The following is a 21,942-nucleotide window of genomic DNA, read 5'->3' as shown; positions in this document are numbered from 1 at the left end:
GAGTCGCTTCAGCCGCTGAAAACAGAATGGTTAAGGGGGTTGACTTTGCTAGCTCATTTCATTTTTTTTTCTCCGACTTGGACCCTTTACGTTGCTGCCAAGGAGTTGCTCAAACTGTCAGCCGCTCTCGTCCTTGAAGCTCGTTCCCTCTCTTCTCATACGACTGTGATGCCATGAGCTCAGCGTTGGCACGTCTACACTAACTACACCCCGCTGTCAGCTGCTCACAGACCACTGCCCGCCATGGACAAGTACATTGTTTTCGACAGGCAGCTCACCAAGGCGGACCTTGTGGTGCTGCAGAGCCTCACCGAGGACTTGAGGGAGCACACACGGAAAGAAGGCGGAGATGGTGCTGCCAAGGCCAATGGCAAGACGCTGGATGCATCAACTTCCGATGCCGACGCCAAGGCATCAAATGACGGCACATCACCAAACCAGCATGGTGCGTACGCTCTGTCGATCCCCTCCATCACCCACATGTAGCCATTGACAAGTGATTGACCCCTATCAGCCAACCAGCTCTCATACGAAGAAGCTGTGCGTCACCTTCAGGCATTGAATGACCCCAATGATGCCCATTTTGAGCCGACCATCATGAACAATCTGGATTTTGACCAGATCAAGCTGCCTCCTGTTCTCGACAAGCTTCTTCTACGCCCTTACATCCGCATTGCGCGCTCCCTCGTCCGCGTGGAGACGGATGTCATCATGCTAACACATCTTCTGCTTTACGTCTTCACTTCCATTCCCAGCGCTGTTTTTCTCTTCTACAGCTTTACTTGGATTCATGGCGTCTTGCATTTTCTCATGCAGTTCTCCTACATGGGGACCTACACCCTCATGATGCACCAGCATATCCATATGCGCGGCATCCTACACAAGCGTCTTGCCCTTTTTGATCACATTTTCCCATACATCCTCGATCCTCTTATGGGCCATACGTGGAACTCATACTTTTACCATCACGTCAAGCACCACCACATTGAAGGCAACGGACCCAATGATCTGTCTTCAACAATCCGATACCAGAGGGACAGCCTTCTTCACTTCTTGCATTATACAGGAAGATTCTTCTTCTTCATCTGGGCTGAGCTCCCCTACTATTTCATTCGCAAGGGCAGGACTTCATTGGCATTCAAGGCGGCGTTCTGGGAACTCTCGACCTATACTTCGCTATACACGCTCTATCGCATCAACCCTCGAGCCACTGTCTTTGTTTTCCTCATCCCCCTGTTTCTTCTTCGACTTGGTCTGATGGCTGGCAACTGGGGACAGCATGCATTTGTCGATGCAGATGAGCCAGATTCTGATTACCGATCAAGTATCACTCTCATCGATGTTGCTGTGAGTTTCTTTTCACCTGCCTGTCGACTTATGCTCTCCGTGCTAATCTTTCTACAGAGCAACCGACATTGCTTCAACGACGGGTATCACACCTCTCACCACCTCAACCCTATGCGCCATTGGCGTGAACACCCTGTCTCCTTCTTGAAAACCAAGCACATCTACGCCTCTCAGCAAGCCCTGGTCTTTCACGATATCGATTATCTCATGGTCACTGTGAGGCTACTGATGAAGGATTATAAGCGACTGGCGGAGTGCTTGGTTCCTATTGGTAGCCAAATGTCATTGAACATGGATGAGCGTGTCAAGCTTCTGCAGAGACATACTCGGAGATTCTCCGAGGAAGAGATCGAGCAGAAGTTCAAGACGCCATAGTCTTGTAACGGTGTGGGTAGGTTCAGCTGCACTTGCTAAGTCTAAGCATTCTGGAAATGTTTCATTCAATACCTGTTCATACAACATGAAGCCTTCCAACCGAAGAGCATTCTCCTGGATATCAAACAAGGGACAGATGGCGGGTAGAAGCATAGGAAAAGAAGGTACATCAGTCTATAGTGCAAGGTTAAATCGCCTTCATACATACTTTTTGTAATAACTGCATTAAACATAGCATTCCATGACTTTCAAGCTCTCGCACAGCATGCCCGAATGGGAAGCCCTATGCAAGTTATGTTGGCGTACTCGCTTGCCTGACTTTCGACAAGGGAGCAAGCATCGTTGTCACAGACAAGGGATATCCGCCGAACGACCGGGATCTTGTCCTAGAAGACAACTATATAGTACCCAATTGATAAGAGAAGAAAGGAGAAGGATCAAATAGCGCTGGATCTATTCTACACGGTTCTCAGATCAATAGACTTACAGATGAATCATAGCCATACCAATCTGGTATATATGGTTCAAGTCACTTCTCTTCTCATGCAGGAGCACAGCTTTATACACAAGATTGTCATGAAGCTAAACTCCGTAGAATACAAGACCCCAACCCGTTGTGGTGAGGACACATACACAGAGCTTCCACATATCCCCCACCATTAGCATTGCCCCCTTTAACCCAGTAGCCATTCCTGTCAACTCCATCCTCTGGCCAGAACTGCTTGCTCACGGGTTTCTGTAACCACGTGTCCGTCCATGGATACTTAATTCTATGCTCTGCCACAGTGCTCGTAATAGAAACTCTGAGGTGCTGCAATTTTTCGCTTTGAGTGACAAACGTGTCCAAGGCGATGAGTAGAGAGTGACAGTCTAGAAAGTCTGGATGGCCGATGTTCATCTTGAAGGCGAGATAAAGACGGAATATGTTCGGAAACGCGGACCTAAGAACGGACAGAGTAGTCTCCAAAGCATCTAGCTGGGGTAAACATGCTTCGTTCCCCTCCTCTTCCAACTCTAGAGGCAATACGATCTCCAGTGACGAAATACTGGCAAGCCTAGCGGGGAGCAACAGCTGCGGTACACGACCCAGAAATTCCTGCGTCGAGATATGGAAAGTGTTTGTCCCATAGAGCACCGCAATGCCTTCGGAGTATCTATTACCCAAACTAGTCAGCAAGAATTCCGATAAGAATGCAACATGGGCATTTGTTTGCACAACTCACGCCTGTCTACAAGCCAAGAGCCAGCCCATAACACCAATCAAGCATTTTGATGGTGACTCTCCGGGCCAGAACTCGCAATTTTGCCCAAACCCATCAAGGCAGTGGTCATCTCCGGCATCTGGCTCACTCTCATAGGGCTCATCTCTAGTTTGCAGCGAATGTTCGCGGTGGTCGGGTCGACAACGATGACATATGCTGCTTCGCCAGTGCCAGCGTTTTGATTTGTGGTAATCTGGTTCCCATTTCCAAGGCCCATTCATGTAATCATGGGGCCATGCCGAAGTACGCCAATATGGGAAGGGTGTCATTGGGTGATTGAAAGAAAGGTCCATGTGCAACGTTCGGTCGCCGAATGCCAACACGAGGATATCATGCCTTATCTCGGGAGGCAGCTTGCTGAAGAACGGAGAGGCTTGGTTGAGGTTCTCGTGAGAAGCCGAGGGGGTCAAAACATAATGTCGTCGCTCGGGGAGATAAGGAGGAATTTTATTCTTGCCTCGAACAACGTCGAGCCTGGATTGAAGCCAGCCGCCGAGTTTCGCTTTCATGGTGGAAAATGGATAATGAATTATGAAGGATGGGTAACTCTCTGAACTGAAGATGGCAGGAAATTGATCTGACAATTCATTCTAGGCAGCGAAGTGTAGGTGTAAGAACGAGGTTATAAAGGCTCGTGTACAAACGATGATCCCCGTATCGTGCTATATTAAGAACTCGCAATGCTTACCCTTTGCAAGGATATGACACCCACCACTCACAGGCAGAAGTAAATGGATCAACATTAGTCCGCACTCCGTGCAATATTTATGCAAGCATAACCCGGGCATGCCACTGTCCACGATTTATGCCCTCAAGAGTTGTGCGTTAGATCATGTTCCCCGTTGTCTACCTAATTAGTATCCAATTCCTCTACTCTACTTCTCTTGTCATTTTCAATCTGTTAACCGAACAAATTTTCCCTATCTTCAACAAGTTGATGTCTGCCAATCGTGGTGGAAAATATCACATTCGTTTGCCAAGGCATTAGCGAACTACCCTACTGTCGGGATTCTTTTAATGGCGGCAGTTTCACGAGATCTATATGACCTTCAGCCACTAATTAGAGAGAATTATTGATTCCATAAAAGCCATGAGACTACTGCTCTTATCAGCTCACATTAGCAGCAACGCCATAGAAATCATCGTCTACGAAATAGCCTGATAATAGGTATGTGTTTTGCCTCTATGAAATGGCTGGTGAGGACAACTCAAGGCTGGAGTTTTCTACTATCCCCTAGTAATAGCTTTTCCATAACCAAGAGTTCCCGTAGGTGACAAGGAGAAGGAGTAAGAGGTCGCTTAATTGAAAAGGTGGTCGGGGAGTTGGCTCGCGGAGTTTGGAAAACTGTGGTTTTCCGTAGATTGAGGACGCCCAGCCAGCGCGTAATTACGGGCCCAATTACTCAGCCAGTGAAATAAAAGACCCATGCTTACTATTTTCTTCATCTAACGCTTATTTTTGGGCGTTATTGGGCTGTCGGGCTGATGACGAGTTGAGACTCAACATGGAGGTATCGGAGTTAAGATGAAGACGCCGACAACGGCTTGGTAATTCACGATACCAAAGGGAGTAGACGGGGCGGCTTCATGGTATATAGATTCAGTTACAAAATGGGCGATGAGCTGTAGGTCAACAAATCAACCAACAGGCAACATGATGGCGCTTCACCTTTTGTCCCTTCTGTTGGCTGCTGTTCCAATCACAGCGGCACCATCTACTCAACATCACGTTTCGCCAGTTGCAGTAAACACAAGCTCTGGTATCTTTGCACCCTTCTTCAGAGATTCGCAACCCAAAGTTGCTTCATTCTTGGACATTCCCTACGCCGAAAGCCCCGTTGGGCCTCTCCGATTTGCACCCCCCGTCGCGAAAAAGCATGAGGGAAAAGAGGTCACCAAAGCGACCAAGTTGCCTGCTGGTTGCTTCCAATATGTTGCACCAAATCTCAGAGGCACCATCACGGATGGCCCTGTCACCGCCGCTTCATTTCAGCGAGGAGATTACTCCAACACAACTGAGGATTGCCTCCGACTTTCTGTGTTTGCACCCAAGAGGGCAGTTGAGGAGACGGCTTCGACGGCTTCCACACACTACGACTCTCTACCTGTCATAATTTGGATTCACGGTGGAGGCTATAGCTTCGGAGGCACCAACGTCCCCTTCCAGCTCGCCCCTAACTGGGTCCAACGCAGCCAGAGACATATAGTTGTTCAAGTCCAATACCGTCTCAATCTCCTTGGTCTCCCCAACGCTGCTGGCCTAGCTAAAGACGGGAAGAATTTGAACTTGTCATTCCTTGATCAACGCCTCGCCGTTGAGTGGGTGCGTGACAACATTGCTCGGTTCGGCGGTGATCCCTCCCGCATCACTCTTTGGGGAGAAAGCGCGGGGGCGTACTCGGTGGACAGCTATCTGTTTGCCTGGCCTCGAGATCCCATTATCAAAGGCGTCATTGCCGACTCCGGAAATGCAGTGGCCATTGAGAGCGTCTTGTCTGACTCCAACAACCACAGCACATTCTCAGTGGCTGCGAGCCGCCTTGGGTGCGGCGGTTTGTCACCCCAGGAGGAACTAGAGTGTATGCGCCGGGTTCCCGAATCCAAGATCAAGGCATATTTGCAAGCAGATATTGGTGCGGGAGGTGCCGCTGATGATGAGCTAATGTTCGGAACCATTGCGGACAACGTCACCATCTTCGCCAATTACACTGAGAGAATCGGAAAGGATCCTTCGAAGTATCCAGCTCATATTCCCATGTTGATCGGCACCAACGCCAACGAAGGAGCCGCAGTCGTCCCATACGACTTTGAAGGGAGCAAAACGGCGACCGAACTCCCTGCCGACCTTGCCAAGATAGCCCAGGGGTTTGGACTGAACCTTCAATGCACAACTCTGAAAGAAGTTAGGCTTCGGTCAAAGGCTGGGGCAACAACATACCAATACCTTTACGCTGGCAACTTCACCAACATCTCGCCTCTACCATGGCTAGGGGCGTACCACACCGCGGAGCTGCCTCTAGTGTTTGGCACATACGAAATTGACGGGCCATCAACTCCCTTTCAAAGACGGGTTAGTAAGCGAATGCAGGACCTCTATCTCAAGTTTGCCATGGAGCCGGCACATGGACTGGAAGAGGCTGGGTGGAAACCGGCAACAGAAGTGCTGGACAGGTCTAGGATTGTTGAGTGGGGTGCGAATGGCAAGGTTGAGCAAGCGTTGAGTGCTAAGCGTCTCCGGGATGAGTGTATCAAGAATGGCTACGCTGTGTAGATCTCTACTGGCTAAAGCTACTCTGGGTATCTAGCTCTGCATTTAGCAGTCAAGTCCGAAATGTACCACTCTGGAACCCTTTACTTGCGCTTTCTCGTGATACTCTTGAGCCCATCGTCACCTTCCTATCTAGTATTCGGAAGTCTGCCTCGGCCCAGTGTGGTCTAAGCAGGCGGCTTTCAAACTAAGGCTTCAGGGATCCGTCGATAGGGTCTTGAAAATCTTGCCAGAAGTGGCTCGATATGGCCGTCTATAGTCTTAAAGTTATTTCTCCGCTGTCGGGAGAACTGCCCATCTGAATTTGTTTCACCGAGAACCAGGATCTTCCACCAATGGACAGTTTTGTGCCAAGCATTGATCCCAGTCAGGTATTAATTAGTCCGAAGTCTATTCTGGGCGATCGCTATAGACCATCAGTTTGGTTTCAATGGCACAGGAGAGAATAAGTACGACTATTCGGAAGACTGTCGACCGTGATACCCGTCTATCATCAAGACGTGCGATTGTTCCATGCCCATAGTTATCGGTGAGTACTGAGTGAGAGCTTAGATGGTTAGTTAATGACCTTCTAAGAGAACAGGTTAGGGTACTCCTTGTATAGACCTCAAATGGATATTCATTGGTGACCGCCATCATTGCCGATGGAGTGATGGCCATGACCGCTACTGGCGCGATTGTAGACATGCGGAGTTGTGTAGCATCAACGGAAGAACCGTGGCCTTAACAGGGTTGCACCAGGAAGAGGAGGCAGGGATCGCATCAACCTGACACAGGTAGTCTCGCAAGGGCCAATCGGAGCTATGACGGTGGTTATTCCACACGAGCGGATGAAACGAAGAAATTGAAAGGGATAAGATCGAAGGCCGGCAATGCAGTTGCAGGGGTCTGCAAACATGATATAAGTAGGAACGACGCCAGAGTGAAACAAGTTTATTAGTAGACGCAGGATACAGTTAGACCTCAACTGTTAGATCAGCCTTCGGACTTTGCCATCCATTCCCATACTTCATCACTAGCCTTTCCAGTGTCACCAGCATTGACATCTCAGCCTATCGAAGTCCTGATATTCGACAAGCAAAGAACATGCGCTTCTCTATCCTGACTGTCGCTCTGGCTTACGCCTCGACCGCCTCAGCAGCTTTGAGCTGGTCATTGCAAAAGGCCTCCAACCCAACATCAGACCAAGCTGATGCATACGTGCGGATTGAGGAGGCCATGCGTCGCGCCGTGGCACGATATGGGCGCTTCACCGACGCCAGCAAGACCATCCGCGTCTACTACGCCCCCGGCGTTCCCACCGCCGAAGCGAGCTACAATGGAGATCTCCGCTTCGGTTCAAACCGGGCTTACATGACTGAGCGGACGGCAATGCACGAGATCGCTCACACCCTGGGTGTTGGACAGACGGCTGCCTTTGACCAAAAGTGCGCAGCCAACAACTGGCCTTCTGCAACCCGTCTACTTCAGTCTTTCGACGGTCCAAATGCCCGCATCAACTGCGGCGGTGGTCACTTTTGGCCATATGGTCTCAACTATGACAACGAGTGGAGCGAGACCAACGCGAACCGACATGTTCAAATGATTGATGCCATGCTGGCTGATGGGATGTAAGGGGACTGGATGGGGCTGCTGTGAGGAAGGTTGGGATTGAACACGAATGAATGACTTGAATTATTTCGAATGCACATTATTCAACACGATACTAGATTGAAACATGGAGTGTAGTGTCTTGTGTGAATGGCCCCTATAGATCAGTGATGAGGGTCTCGCTCCAAACTATCTGGAGAGCAGCTCTAAATCCCAGTTACATCCTCGGGGCCTTCACTACCTAGTGGGGGAGTACTATCACGTCTAGCATTCAACTAGTTAGGCCAAACAGTTGTGCAGACAGGCAACCATCGGTTGCATTGATGTTGCACTGCCCCCAAAATGATTCCTCATCATGCTGACTGGAAGCTAAATTAGCTGCCTAGACGCAGACTCTTATATAGTATAAAACGCTTCATTATACCCCCAACGAAATACTCGCTTTGTTTTCATCCTATGACATCGCAATTTGGGATACTCCTCCCTGCTCTCTCTCTCCACGATCACGATGGACATCCCACACGATGAGAGCCTTGATAAGCTCCCACCTCAACCCTCCTCCGCCGATGCGCTAGCCACAGAGAAACTATCCGAACTTCTTGACCAGCAAATAAATGCACATCTGGAAGAGAATTTTGGACAAGAGAAGGGGCTCTTGCGGGTGGACTTGGCTACCCGACTTCTTTCCTTGGACACGACCATCAGCAGCAGAGGTTCGAACATCGCCAAAGAGATCCCGGAAAAGATTATTGGCTTTCGCAAGATTGGATTCGGACAATGCGGCCTCGTTTTTGAATGGCCTGGCCGAGAGATGGTAGTCAAAGTGGCTAGACCGGGCTTTCAGGACGCCCTTTGGATCGACTATGAAGCCCATAAAGCCATCTATTCTGCTTTCTTGGGACAGAGAGATGCCCCTAAGTGTCGAATTCCACGGGTATTTAGCCACATATCAAAGGAAAACCGGTGGTGGCGGGAAAACAAGGGGCTGTTCATGGAACAGCATGACGATTTTCCCTTTCCATCTTCGGCACTCACTTCAGAACACATCTTGCCATTAGCTGGAGCTGTACGAGAAATATTGATCGAGAGGTATTGCCCTCAAAGCATGCAACAAGCCGCGCTGGAGAGCCCCTTGAACCGCGATTGTCTGGCTCGGATTTACCTTGGCCGACGGCGTTCGCCTCACCAACCTCGACAGGTGAACTTTTCTCTCAGAAACTTCAATCTGTGCCTTGATCAAATGATGAACCTTGGTCTACCTGTTTCATCATATGCCTCGGCGATTGGAGAAGCACTGGCAATTATCCATTGGGTCGCCAACGTGGATGGATACGATGCCGAGTTTGTTCTGGGCAGCGAGGCCAGCATTGGTTCACAACCGCCGAGAACTCCTTCTCCCCAGACCACTCTAGAGTCCCCTTGGGCCGCAACTGAAGTCAGGAGAAAGACTACTCGGATCTGGGTGCTCGACTTTAACCTGTGCACCCGATGGGAGGAGAGAATCGGATGGGAACAACCCGAGGCCCTGGTCGAGCAACTCGTGACTGCGTTTTTCGAAAACGACCCGTACTACCCGTTACCACTGATGGATGATGACCTGGGCAAGCAGCTATGGTCTGTCTTCCGGGATAGTTATACAATCAAGGCTGAAGAGGTTCTGGCAGAGAAGGACGAGAAGCTGAGGGCGCTCCCACATACATTCATCAATGCCTGCATTGAGAGGGAGCGGCAAAATCTCGATCATGGACTGGGACATGGACATCGCCAACACAAGGGGTAAAATTGCACAACCAACTTGCCATGGTATCAGGCGTAGAGTGTAAGTGACATGGGAATGTCAGAATCACAGTCGAGGGCGATGTAACAAAGCTGCCCATCGAGACATCGAAAAATTGCTATTAGTGTTGTACCAGAAGCAAAACCGTGGGAGGATCATAACTAGAAACGCATGCTTCTCGAAGCACTTCGTACCAGCTCGTGTACACAATGACCTTGGCTTAAGCAAACCGAGCCAGCCTGTGTTCAAACTCATGCCCAATCAAAAGATGACCATTCAATTTCATCGTCTGAGTACTCGTCCGAGATTGCAACTTCAGGGCAGTCTCCAGAGGATGCAGCATCTCGACAATGGCCTACCGATGTGATCTTTGGGCCATCTCCCAGGGTCCCAGCTTTTGGACAGTTTTCCAAAGAACTGATGTCAGGAAAATCCTCCAAGAAAGATATGTCCGGGAACTCGTCTGATGATGCATCGTCTGGGTGGTCTACCGCGGGTGTAGCATCAGGGCTGGTTTGAGGCAAGACGGATCGGCGTGGAGGCAAGGGTTGGCTTGGCTGATTCTCTTCATGGGCCAGGGATAGCTCCTGTGCAAAATGTCTCCGGAAGAAGGCTCTCACTTGCTCATTTCCGGCACTGCCCATTGCCAGCGTTTGAAAGTCGCCCACGAGTTTGAGTCCCCGGAGACTAGTCGCCCTCGACAGGGCGACATAGGCTTGGCCCTCCTCGAACACTTTTGACAAGTTAATGATGACACGGTCCATCGTCATCCCTTGACTTTTATGGACAGTCATAGCCCATCCAGCGATTAGCGGAATCTGGGTACGGTATAGAAGAGAATAGGGCTCCCTGTCTCCGAGGGAGGTGACGATACATGTAGGGAAAATGGTCCGCTTCTTGCCATTGTGGAAGTGGACTCGTGGCCATGCCTTCACCCTTTGTCGATACGCAAACCTTCAGATCTGGTCCTCTCTGGGCTCTGCATGTTTCCCTCTAAGAGCCTGCCAAGGAGGAATACTATCGTCAGAGAGTTGAGCTTTCGGGAGCTTCGCTTCGTCGAATTTCTCGAAACCGCAAATGATGCCCTGGCTTCCATTGGACAGCCCTGCCCCGATGTCAAGGTTGATCTGTAGGACAACAACCATCGCGGGCTTGACGGAAAGCTCTCGCCTGAGGCGATGTCCTTCCAAGCCCGCCAGGGTTCCATCGGGAAGCCAGTTGAATTTCTCCCCAAGATGTTTATCCCTACAATCGATCCATCGATAACCGTCGAAGCATCCGTATCGGCGTGGAGGCGTCTTCAACTTCTCGAGTTCGAATGTATTAGCGTTGTCAACTTCTTTATTTGTACACAGAAGCGTCGTGGCATTGGCGGTGTTGTTGGGATGATTCATGAGCACCTGCATCTCGGCTGGAGAGATCGCATGCCCAATTCGGCACTTCTGGAGCATTCGAATAAAGTTCGCGTCGTTCTGGCGATGGATTTCGTTCAAATGTCTGTGGGTGAAGTTGGCTTCCTTCCAGGCAGAGCTCATGAAAGCCCATTTGTTTTTCTCTAGGAACGGGCCATGCTTGTTCTTGCAGTTGAACACCGTGGGAATTTGCTTTGTTTTCGGGTCATATATCTCCTGCCCACACTCCACGCAGTGTTGGAAGGGATGGACCGGGGGGAGTTGGCAGAAGTCGCCAGTGACGATGAGCTGAACTCCCCCAAAAGGGCGGTCTGCATTCCAGGTTTGGGAGACGCCCCTTACCTTTTTCAGGGTCTTGTTAATTCGTTCCAGAAAATTGCTCGAGACCATACTAATCTCGTCGATGATGAGGACATGAGTTTGCCCCAGACGTTTCCTGGTATACGGGCTGCTTTTCGGCGGGTTTCCCTCCCTCTCCTCTGGGGGTTTCTGATGGTACTCGAGCCACTTTCTTCCGTGTCTTGTTAGATCAATAAGATCGTCCATGCATAGATTGTCATCCTCAGGTGTCCACCCCAGATAGCTCGAGAGCGTCCTAGCACCAACTTGGACAGCCGCTGAACCAGTGGGTGCAGTAACCCAGAAGACTTTGTTTGGCACCTTTTCTAGTTTTCCCACAATGGCTTTCAAAACAGTGGATTTTCCACAGCCAGCCGAGCCGGTGAAGAAAATATTGGGTGGGGGCGTCTGGTCAAGAAGGTCGACAATCCCCTGTTGCTCTGCGGAAAGCGTTGGTGCAGCCTCCAGCGGCCAGACGACGTCGTTATACAGGGAGTTATTGGGGACTCTGCTGTCCTGATGCGCATTATCATTCGACGCGGAGTCGCCAGGAATACCATCGAGGACTTGCTGCGCATCGTCCAGCTGCTTGGACTCAGCAGGTGTGTTCCCAAGCAGCGGGCCAGGTTGAGGATTCCCAATAGGCAAGCTGATCGGACCCAGTGCGTCCTGGACTGAACCAGAGATGAATGAGGGCCCACATGGTGGTGGTCGAGGTGCGGCTTCAGCGTCGACTTCGCGCTTCCTTTTCTTGCCAGAAGTGGGACCAGGGAGGAAACTAGCAGTTGATTCCGTGGATAGTTTCGTAGCATCATCAAAAACAGGGGTTAGCATGCGCTGTGCGGGCCGCGACCGAAGGCCCTTGCGTCTGGGTTTCCGCATAGTCGTAGGTACCGGCAGTCAAAAGCTGGTCCTATTAGCACCTGGGGTCATTGGAACAGGCCTCGCATTGGGAAGTTTACTGACAAGTGGTATATCAGGATCGAATACTTGGGACAGGGTGTTGGTCATGCAGTTTGGCCTGCTGCCATTTGGCGAATTGCTCAATCACGAAAGGAGACACGGGTTGAAAAGCACACACGTCAGGTGGTCACGTGATAAGCCACACACTCAAAGCGTGTCTGGCACACAAAACGCCCTCTCAAGACTTATGCATTCTTTCATATCTCGGCTCAATGAGATACTCTATTTTGTGCAGCCACAAGACCCCTAAGCTGTCCATCGACCCTCAGCTCTGTCTGACAAAACGCTCCTTATGAGACTTGATAAGCTGCGACCGATCCAACACCTCGCCAGTTGAGGAGCGGATGAAGTCAACCTGCAGCTTCTGAGCATCCACAAACCGAATCGTGGCATAACTAAAGTCGTCTGCATATGCGAATGCATTCAAGGGCGTTTTCTTTCCAACACTACTCAAGCCTTCAATGTTTCCCGCGCCTCCAGCAACAATGTACATGGGTGCCTTTGGATTGTTCATTCCCGAAGAGTCCAGGGTTCCGTTATATGCAGGATAAAACCTTTGGGAGTTGTGCACGTGTCCGAACACGCCGAGATCCACGCCGTACTTGTAGAAAATGCTCTCGAATGCTTTTTGGCACGGCTGGCATCCTTCATCGCCCGTTGTGTACCATGGTCGATGTCCCGCGACAACAACCCAGGGAGTGACCTCTCGGTCAACAGAGGCGAGATCCGCCTCGAGAAACTGAAGCTGCTGATTCGGACTGCCGAAAGGCCCGCTGTTGAGATTGGCGGATCCTCCAGGTGCATCGGGGGCGTCAGGAAAGTCTGTCTCGGTGTCGATCATGACTACATGGACCATGCCATACTCAAAAGAGAACCAGAAGGGTGGGTTGGCAAGCTGCTTTGCCTTGTTTGCATTGACTCTCGCAGTGTCATCTGATGATGTCGATACAAATGCTTGAGGCATCGTGCGACCGAATCTGTTCATGAAGTCGGTAAAGTTCTTCTGGCCCTCTGGACAAAGAAGATTCAGCAATGGCACTTCTTCGCAGGCTGCCTCATGATTTCCAGGGCTGACCATGTAGTGCTTTCGACCAGCGATGGGCGCAAGTTGGTTGTAGAATTCCTCAAGGATGGCTTGATAAGCCTGCTCTCCATGAAGCAAGTTCTTTGGCTTCAGGAACCAGTCGTCGGCATAGGCCAAATCACCTGGATGGATGATAAACTCATAGTCGTCGGCCGTAGACGCAAGACGACCAATCGTCGTGTGATTCAGTGAAGGTTGTATGTTGGGAATCACGTCTCGTTTGGACTGGTCCATGTTGATCGTGAATCCATCTTGGCCATAAACACCCAGGTCAATGATGGCGTTGATGGAGAACGAAGTCTTGTCTCCGGCCGTTCGAGGGCTGAAAAACTCATCAACAGAGGAATTTGTCGAGGTGATCTTGTAGTAGTAGGTTGTTGCTGGCTTTAGACCAGTGAGCTTTACTGCATTGGCCCAGGTGCGAGAGGTAGGATAGGTGATTGAAGTATCCGAGCAAGCCTCCTGGTTAAGCAGCTCTCTTGAAGTGCCATATTTAACGCAGGGGTTGCTTTGCTTGGAATATGTATTCCATCCTATCGTAACACCTTTAAACACTTGTTAGCATAGGTCCAAGCAGCGTGGTTAGGTGACTTACTGTTCGGCCCATCTAGAGACAGACGTTGCTGGACTGGCGTCGACGAATCTGAGGGTATGGGTGGAAGGCTGGCCTTTGATAGAGCTGTCCCTATCAAGATTGAAAAGGTTGCGATGCAATTGTAAGAAACCATTTTGTAGTGTCAACTCTGCATTTACTGATTCAGCTTCATCTCGCGGACTGGGCTTGAGAGTTATATGCAAATCAGACTCTGCATCGTCTCAAGCACATTGAGTGCCGTGTATCCGGCGTCCTGGCTTAGTTTCGGTAACCTTCCTCTTCAGGACATTTGCCGTGCTCTTGTTCTACATTTTGAGTAGTTTGGCTCGGGATGTATGATGTTGCATGTGAAACTGATAGGCCTCGTGCTTATTGAACGTCGTGTAATTGGTCCGTCGAGTCGGTCAGCGAGCGTAGTAAATGATCGACCCGACAGGGCCTCTGTTTAAGGCTAGTTTACTCGTTTTCTTCGGTGAACGTCCCAGGAGCAGTCGAAATGTGAAAAGTTTTCGTCTTCAATGTCAGCCAAGACGAGCTCAAAGGTCTCGTTGAAGCGGTAGAATTTGGTGCTCACGCTTGTCTTGACCATTCCTCATCGTGCGTGACCAGATAGTGTATGAGGCCGAGATTTAGCGAGACACCTGTGTTGATATTCGTCAATTCATGAAATCAGCTCCCTGTTGCAGCGGCCAAGGAGGTAGGGTGCAATCACTAAAGATCAAATGCGGCATTATACCGCTCATCAGGGGCACTGGTTATTTGTCCGCTTAATAGAAATATTATCGCGCTGTTGCTTTGTTCTGATATATGCGTAGTTTTTTATCATCTTACATTGATAAAACTCTTAAAGAACTGTCCTAATCAAGTGGTCGGAAACAACGAGGAAACTCATGCCACCATTCTTGCAGGTCCATTGTTGTCGATCTTCATCATGTCTATAGAAGGGACATCGAACGCTCACAGTATCTCAGAATAAAAATTCTAACACATATGAGCATTCAAGTGTTACCGTGAAACACTACAGCCTGGTGTTCCAGGCCCTCATGGAAACCCCGTTGCGTTGCCAGATCTTTGAACTTGAACACATCGCTAATGTCGCCAAGGCCCTGCGAAAAAGTATCAAATCGCTACACAAAGAGATTTTGAGAGGATAAATCTATGGTGTCTTACACTTCGCCCGGCTTTTCTCTTGATGTTCTCTGGCGCCCCTTCACGGCGCCCTCTCTTCCAAGGTTAAGACAGCCGGAGAGCGAAAGGGTGAGCATATTGTGCATAGTTAAATGTCATTATTAAGGAGAAGGATGCATATAATAGTGTTAATTCTCAGAGGACGGCCAATCAGATCCAAATACTGCAGAGAGAGAGACTTCTACACACAGGGTGAATGCCTACGGCCCGACGCTGGGATCTCAGTTGGTCACCCTTGGTTGACATGAATAGATATAGTTTTGTCAAAGAAGATAGTCTTCTTTTTGGAAACAGATTAAAGGGGAAATTCTAGGAATGCTAGATGGATCAGCACACAGTTGAGAAAATGGGCGACACGCCATAGCATCAGAGACTGTAGTTAAGTAGCGGCCCGTAAGCACATAAAGGATCCCGAGGCTTAAACTAAACCATCCAATCAGAATAAGAAGATATAAATTCATGTCTATCGCCATTACCTGCTTGACTGTTTCGTTTATCCGCTCCACATCGAGAGGAACTCATCTCGCTACTGCAAGGGTGAGCTACTCGCACACTGACAAGAGTGTCCAGCTCAGTCAAGTCAACACATATTTAGCGTCTCAGATGGACTTCATTTATAATCGCACGAGCTACTTATCCTTTCACACAAATTTCGGTCTATTTCTACTCAATATTCAGATCTCGGCGTCGGTCTCCGGCGCCGAGCACTCCTCCATGGGGATGTGGGGATGGAGGATCAGCACCCCAGTGTAAAGGTGCGGGGAATATCTCGGTTACATGGTGAGGAAAGGTTTTGTCCCGGTTCCTTTTCCTTCTCTCGACTTGACTGTTGCAATTTCTTTCATCTTTCATCTCAGGACCTGTCAGCATAGTCATCAAGATGCCTTCCACAACCAACATCGACACTCGCGTCGATATAGCTGATGACCTAGCAGCGGTCGAAAAGGTAACACCAAGCTCTTGGTCAGGCCACCCAAGCCATTTGGTTCTAATCTCCGCTTTAGCATGGCTCCGATGGCGGCCCAGAGAACGCCACCGCCATCGACCCGAAGCTGCAGAGCTTGCTTCTGCGCAAGCAAGATGCACGCATCATCCCCTTGGCAGCGGGTATATACTTGCTCTGCTATCTCGACCGTTCCAACATTGGCAATGCCAAGGTTCTGAACTCCTCAACCAAGCATGACCTTCTCTCCGAAACCGGCATGTCCAACTTGGACTACACCATCGCCCTCATGGTGTTTCTAATTGCCTACGCGCTCTTCGAGGTGCCCTCCAACTACTTTCTCAAGCGCATGAAGCCAAGCCGATGGATCTCGTTCCTCATGTTCTCTTGGGGCACCATCACTATGTGTCTTGGCGCTGCCCACAACTACGGTTCTGTCACAGCTATGCGATTTTTGCTTGGCGTTTTCGAAGCAGGCAAGTATCACGCCAATTTCATCTCATCTCAAGTCTAATAAGTCAGCTCAGGTTTATTCCCAGGCTTGGTATACTACTTGACTTTCTGGTATCGCCCTGAAGAAAGATCCCTCCGTGTTGCGACAATTCTTGCTTCAGCAACCCTTGCTGGTGCATTTGGTGGCGCCATCGCATATGGTGTTGGCCATATGAACCAAGTTGGCGGGTTGTCTGGTTGGCGATGGCTATTTATCCTCGAAGGTGCCCCTTCAGTCGTATCGGCGGCATTGGTGTGGTTTTGCCTCCCTGACTATCCTGAGACAGCCAAGTGGCTTTCCCTGGAAGAGAAGGATCTGGCAGCTGCCAGGTTGGCTGAACAAGGGTCACACGGAAGCAGTAAATCCATGACCTGGGAAGATGCCAAGTCGACGCTCCTGGAATGGAGACTATGGTGCCACTACCTGGTGGGTGCTTGTCTTTCCCAGCTGTCATCGCGCGTTGCTAATTCGCATAACTATAGATCTACTTTGGCATTTCAGCACCATTCTCAAGTCTGTCTTTGTTTACACCATCAATCACTGCAGGCCTTGGGGTAAGTTGCCAGTCGCTTCAGGTTGATTCCAAGCTGATTAATTCCAGTTCGCAGACTTGAGAGCTCAGTTGATGACTGTGCCTCCATACGCAGCGGCATACGTAGTCACGCTCCTCGTGTCTTGGTCAGCTGATAGATACAACGCGTTAGTGGCAACACCAAATATTTGTTCCGTGATTGAAGCTGACCTTTCTAGCCGCGCCCTCCATTCCGCTGCATTCTCTCTAATTGGGGCTGTGGGGTTCATCGCATCTGCAGTTCTGCCAGCTCATTCATATAGTGCAAGTACAAGCCAGTTCTCCATAGTAAGAAACAAGGTGCTGACCTCATCTAGCCTCGTTATGGATGTCTCATTGTTGCAGCTTGCGGTTCATTCGCCTGCATTCCTCCTCTCCTAGGCTGGCTTTCATCCAACCTGCAATCCACCGCAGCCATTGGTTTGGCGATTGCCTTGAACATCTCTATGGGAGCCCCTGGTCAGATTGTGGGAGTCTGGATCTACAAGGCTGAGGAAGCTAAAAAGGGATATCCAACCGGCCACTGGACCAATGCTGGGTTGCTCTTGTTCGTTTCCGCGGGTTGTATCGTGATGCACTTCTACTATGTATGGAGGAACAGGCGCTGGGGCGTCGGTGATCCCATTTTCAAGTATTAAAGTCTGCAAGACCTGGGTAGCTTGCAGGAGGGGTTATCCGCCATGTGTCACGTGCCTAGTCGATAGGTGGCCATGGATCAGATCAGTTAGCCGGATACAATTCTGATTAGTCACTATATCTATTGATTAATGACTACTGTCAACCTAAATAGGCTTTGCAATAGTGGATGGTGTCCGGGTCGGTCCGGCCATACTTCTTATTCTCAGGGCCCCCGTGACAAGCAAGACCACATAATCAACTCCCGTAGACTAAAATACCCTTCCTTTATGCTTAAGGGTTTATTCTAATCCTTACTTATGGTATGCGAGAGATAGTCGGGCATGGTTTCCAACGAGCGCCCGCCGGGACCTATCTCAAGAATTTAATTAGTGTGTTGGCGATATTCAGCTACAGGGCCTTGACTCACCTACATGGATGAAATGCAAGAAAGCCACTTTGGTGTATTAACATCCAATGTTTATTCTACCATCTATTTCATTTGCCTTGTGGTATCCGGCAAGCCCGAGTATATCGTCCTCAGGCTGAGCAACCTTCAATGCTTTCAGCTCGCAGCCAAGAGAACCCCGTGGAACTTTCTCCATCAGTGGTTGGACGGTGTGGTAAACCTTCATCCACTCCAAATCTTGGCCAGCATATCTTACTAAGAAGCCGCAGAAGACGCGTGTCCAAAGGTCACGCCAAGGCCACAACCAGCTCAATCACCAGACACACAAACATGCAAATTGTCTCCCCAACACTCACGGCGCTCCGGCATCACCGAGGTTCCCTGCTCCGTCTCCGCCATCTGACCCGCTGCGCCCAGCGCCGAGCCACAGCTGATCTTGACCCGATGCCGACGGATCCGGCCGCCAAGTCGTGGCAAAGTGCCGAAATCCGTGACATTTGTGTCAAGCTAAGCTCTTGGACGGGAGCTGCGCCACCTTGACATGAAGGAAGTATGATATCAGCCGAGATTGATACCAAGACAGAAGACGTACCAGCGCCAAGCTGAAGGTGGCTGTTGGTGGTCAGCTCGTGTTCAACCTTGATGACGACAGCAGCTGCTGGAATATTAAATGGGAACCTGACCCCTCCTCTGTCGCGAGCTCAATTTGGTCCCCATAACCTTTTACTGCGTTATTTCCAATCTCCCTCGATCAGTCACGCGCTACCTACTTTACAACATCCAAACAATTTCAGACATGTCGGCTCAGGACTACTACAGCGGTGGAGGTGGAGGACAGCAAGGAGGCTACGGTCAACAAGGCTACAACCAAGACGGATATGGTCAGCAAGGTCGACAAGACCATGCCCAGCAGCAGGGCTACGGCCAACAACAGGGCTATCCCCAACAAGTGAGTTTTGAACCCGCGACGCCGAAACATCAAGCAACATACTAACAGCTTCACAGCAACAGTACTCACAGGGCTCCGGATATGGCGGCCCTCAACAGTCTGAGTATGACAACCGCGGACAATCCTACAACCAACAACAGGGTGGTCCCTATGGAGGCTCTTCCGCATACCCCGGCGGTGACCAGGGTCAGCCCGGACCCGACGGAGAACGAGGACTCGGTGCAACCCTTGTTGGAGGAGGTGCAGCTGGCTGGGCTGCCCACAAGGCTGGCGGTGGCCTCCTAAGCAGTCTCGCTGGTGCCGCCGCTGGCGCAATTGGCGCAAACCTTATCGAGCACAAGTTCAAGAAGCACAAGAAGGACAAGAAGAACCACAAGGATGGTCGCCCTCGAAACTACTCTGGCGACTCAACAAGCAGCAGCGACTCCGACTCGGATGACGATCGACGTCGTCGTCGCCGCGATGACGACCTTGCTTACGGTGACCGCGGCTACGATAATGATCGCCGCCGTCGTGAGGAAGAGAATTTGCGCTATGGAGATTCTCGGCGGGATGACTACGATCGACGTGACGACGGTGGCTACGGGGGCCATCATCACGGCCAATCAAACTATGGTGGCTCTCGGTGGTGATCAATTCCATGGGTGTATTAGGGTTTGCAGTTTATGAAGTCTTTTTCTTTTTTCTATCGCCATAACGCTCTTGGCAATGAAAGAATCTAGATCTGATTCAATTTTCAAGTACCTCTTTGAAAGAAAGCGAGAACTACACTTTATCTTTCTCATTACTCAAATAAAATTGCAAGTGCCGCAACGCTTAGTGTGCTGTCTACAATTCAAGCTTGCTATATCTGCTATTTGCAAAAATATGCGAAATGAAACTGGTGCCTCCTCGCCAAGGCTATTAGAGAAAAATGACGTCTTTGGACTTCCTTCCTATATAGGTAATTCCAGTGATGTATAAGATAATAACTACCCTTAAGACTCTATGCTAGAATTTCTGGAGCTCTACGGAGATAGCTCTGTCCATTCAAGTGCTGTTCGAGCGGTTCAATGCCCAGCCCATCAAGGATATTCAACACCATCAAGCAACCTGGTGGATCAACGGATTGCAACAATATCCTTTGGACAGGTAACGATAAAATACATAGAGAGTTCATGAAAAAAGTGTACTCATATCATTATTTGTTTTCTATCTCTCTCCACTAAGAGACTACCTAATTAGAGTGCACTATCCCCATGTCATCACCCTCTTAGGGCTCATGTCCATCTCTTGGATTGGGATATCCACTCCTAGTCTAGGCATTGATAAAGTCATGATGGGCAAGCTCATAAACGAAACCAGTCGTGACCTTGACATGCTGGGCAATGTGGTCAAAGTCAACATAGGCAATGGTATCATTAGGCGTGTGGATGTGAGGGTTGTGGTTTCCAAAAGGCGTCTCAAAGAGGAATGACGAGGGGAATCCGTTGCGGTTGGCCGAGGCGTGGTCAGAGCAAGCATAACCACACTGCGACTCTTCATATGGAATATCGGCGTACTCTTCAATCAGAACCTTGAGGAAGTCGTTCTGACCAGGATCCGTGTTGTCTGTGATGAGACCAAACCGCTCAACACCATCACGGCCCTTGTAGCCAACCATATCCTGGTTCAACATGGCCTCGACCTGAATTCCAAGGCGGGAGTAGGTGTTGAAGATGTCCTGGGAGCCAAGCAGACCAGTCTCCTCGGCCGAGTACCAGTGAAACTCGACAGTATTGTCATGGTCGCCCTTGGCGATTCGGGGGTCCTTGAGGAAAGCGTCTAGGACGTTGAGGAGCATGATGGAAGCGGAGCCATTGTCGTCGGCTCCAGGAGCTCGACCGGCACCACGGTCGTTGGAAATGACAGAGTCAAGATGGGACCCGGTGATGATGGTCTTGAGGCGGACCTTTCCGGGGATGGAAACGACAATAGATGGCTGTGACCAAGCTTGATGCTGGATCAACCGAACTGTGGCCAGAGGGTGCTTCTTGATAACCTTCTTGACCTCCTTGTGAAGCCATTCAGCGGCCTCAACTCCGTACTTGGAGTTGAAATAGCGGTTGTGGAAAGAAGAGAACTTTTTCAGTTGCTTCTCAATCTTCTTAAGGTCCACATTCTTAATAATCTTCTCAACGTTGGACTTGTGCTGAACCTTGCTAGGATAGGATGCAGTGGTTGCAAGGAGACGAGCTGCTGAGGCAGGTTGATGGTCCTTCCACTCAGTGATATCAAAGAAGTGAATATGATCCTAGGTGCTGTCAGTCACTGGTAGTTCTCAAGGGCTCAGATTGAACTTGATAACCTACATCAATCATCTGGAACTTCTCATCTTCAGTAACCTCGACCGTCTCGCCGGGAGCGATTTCAAGTGTGAAAAGCTTGTCGGCACGCTCCCCGAGGGGTGCACTTGGGACAGCGGCAGAGACAGAGGCGGCCAGGGCCACAACGAGGGGTACGGTGTAACGCATTATGAGTAGTGCTCACAGGCCCAATTTCGTGAACGAGAAGTAGTACAAAGTCGAAGGATCCAGGTCAGAAAACCCGTGTGGGAAATTGATCGGCGTCTGGTGGATGAGGACCAAAAAACAACACGCAAAAAGTCGAGAGGAGATGAGGTTCATATAGCTACGTGATCAAGGGCGGCTCTTCCGCAAGGTCCGGTTGTCCAGGGCCCAGTTACACCGATACCTCGTCTTACCGCAACAAACACCCTCGTTGGTCATTCTAGGCGTCACTGC

General features: G+C 50.0%; 8 protein-coding genes across 8 annotated transcripts; 6 read left to right on the top strand and 2 right to left on the bottom strand.

The window, feature by feature from the left end:
* Positions 1-243: 243 nt before the first annotated feature.
* On the top strand, positions 244-1,722 carry NCS57_01384300 (FA-desaturase domain-containing protein; the record flags this gene model as incomplete). The annotated part of the gene is made up of 3 exons (XM_053063465.1): positions 244-445; positions 515-1,347; positions 1,405-1,722. 3 exons carry the CDS (start codon positions 244-246, stop codon positions 1,720-1,722), a joined length of 1,353 nt encoding a protein of 450 aa, XP_052906798.1.
* A 2,916-nt stretch (positions 1,723-4,638) lies between these two features.
* NCS57_01384200 (Carboxylic ester hydrolase) lies at positions 4,639-6,255 on the top strand (the record flags this gene model as incomplete). Its single annotated transcript, XM_053063464.1, has 1 exon — positions 4,639-6,255. One exon carries the CDS (start codon positions 4,639-4,641, stop codon positions 6,253-6,255), a length of 1,617 nt encoding a protein of 538 aa, XP_052906797.1.
* Positions 6,256-7,338: 1,083 nt separating this feature from the next.
* Positions 7,339-7,866, top strand: NCS57_01384100 (uncharacterized protein; the record flags this gene model as incomplete). The annotated part of the gene is made up of 1 exon (XM_053063463.1): positions 7,339-7,866. The coding sequence occupies one exon, from the start codon at positions 7,339-7,341 to the stop codon at positions 7,864-7,866; it is 528 nt and encodes a 175-aa protein (XP_052906796.1).
* Positions 7,867-8,350: 484 nt separating this feature from the next.
* Positions 8,351-9,622, top strand: NCS57_01384000 (DUF3669 domain-containing protein; the record flags this gene model as incomplete). The annotated part of the gene is made up of 1 exon (XM_053063462.1): positions 8,351-9,622. The coding sequence occupies one exon, from the start codon at positions 8,351-8,353 to the stop codon at positions 9,620-9,622; it is 1,272 nt and encodes a 423-aa protein (XP_052906795.1).
* Positions 9,623-12,598: 2,976 nt separating this feature from the next.
* NCS57_01383900 (Purple acid phosphatase) lies at positions 12,599-14,145 on the bottom strand (the record flags this gene model as incomplete). Its single annotated transcript, XM_053063461.1, has 2 exons — positions 12,599-13,962; positions 14,013-14,145. 2 exons carry the CDS (start codon positions 14,143-14,145, stop codon positions 12,599-12,601), a joined length of 1,497 nt encoding a protein of 498 aa, XP_052906794.1.
* A 1,935-nt stretch (positions 14,146-16,080) lies between these two features.
* Positions 16,081-17,845, top strand: NCS57_01383800 (MFS domain-containing protein; the record flags this gene model as incomplete). Its single annotated transcript, XM_053063460.1, has 7 exons — positions 16,081-16,146; positions 16,205-16,619; positions 16,671-17,062; positions 17,119-17,190; positions 17,238-17,335; positions 17,387-17,495; positions 17,525-17,845. The coding sequence occupies 7 exons, from the start codon at positions 16,081-16,083 to the stop codon at positions 17,843-17,845; spliced, it is 1,473 nt and encodes a 490-aa protein (XP_052906793.1).
* A 1,182-nt stretch (positions 17,846-19,027) lies between these two features.
* Positions 19,028-19,812, top strand: NCS57_01383700 (uncharacterized protein; the record flags this gene model as incomplete). The annotated part of the gene is made up of 2 exons (XM_053063459.1): positions 19,028-19,180; positions 19,237-19,812. The coding sequence occupies 2 exons, from the start codon at positions 19,028-19,030 to the stop codon at positions 19,810-19,812; spliced, it is 729 nt and encodes a 242-aa protein (XP_052906792.1).
* A 665-nt stretch (positions 19,813-20,477) lies between these two features.
* NCS57_01383600 (Peptide hydrolase) lies at positions 20,478-21,672 on the bottom strand (the record flags this gene model as incomplete). Its single annotated transcript, XM_053063458.1, has 2 exons — positions 20,478-21,452; positions 21,511-21,672. 2 exons carry the CDS (start codon positions 21,670-21,672, stop codon positions 20,478-20,480), a joined length of 1,137 nt encoding a protein of 378 aa, XP_052906791.1.
* Positions 21,673-21,942: the final 270 nt, after the last annotated feature.

The sequence above is a fragment of the Fusarium keratoplasticum genome, chromosome 12 (assembly GCF_025433545.1).
Source record: "Fusarium keratoplasticum isolate Fu6.1 chromosome 12, whole genome shotgun sequence".
Classification (NCBI taxonomy): Eukaryota; Fungi; Ascomycota; class Sordariomycetes; order Hypocreales; family Nectriaceae; genus Fusarium; species Fusarium keratoplasticum.
Note: the sequence above shows the minus strand (reverse complement) of the source record. Positions and strands in the feature narration are given on the sequence as shown.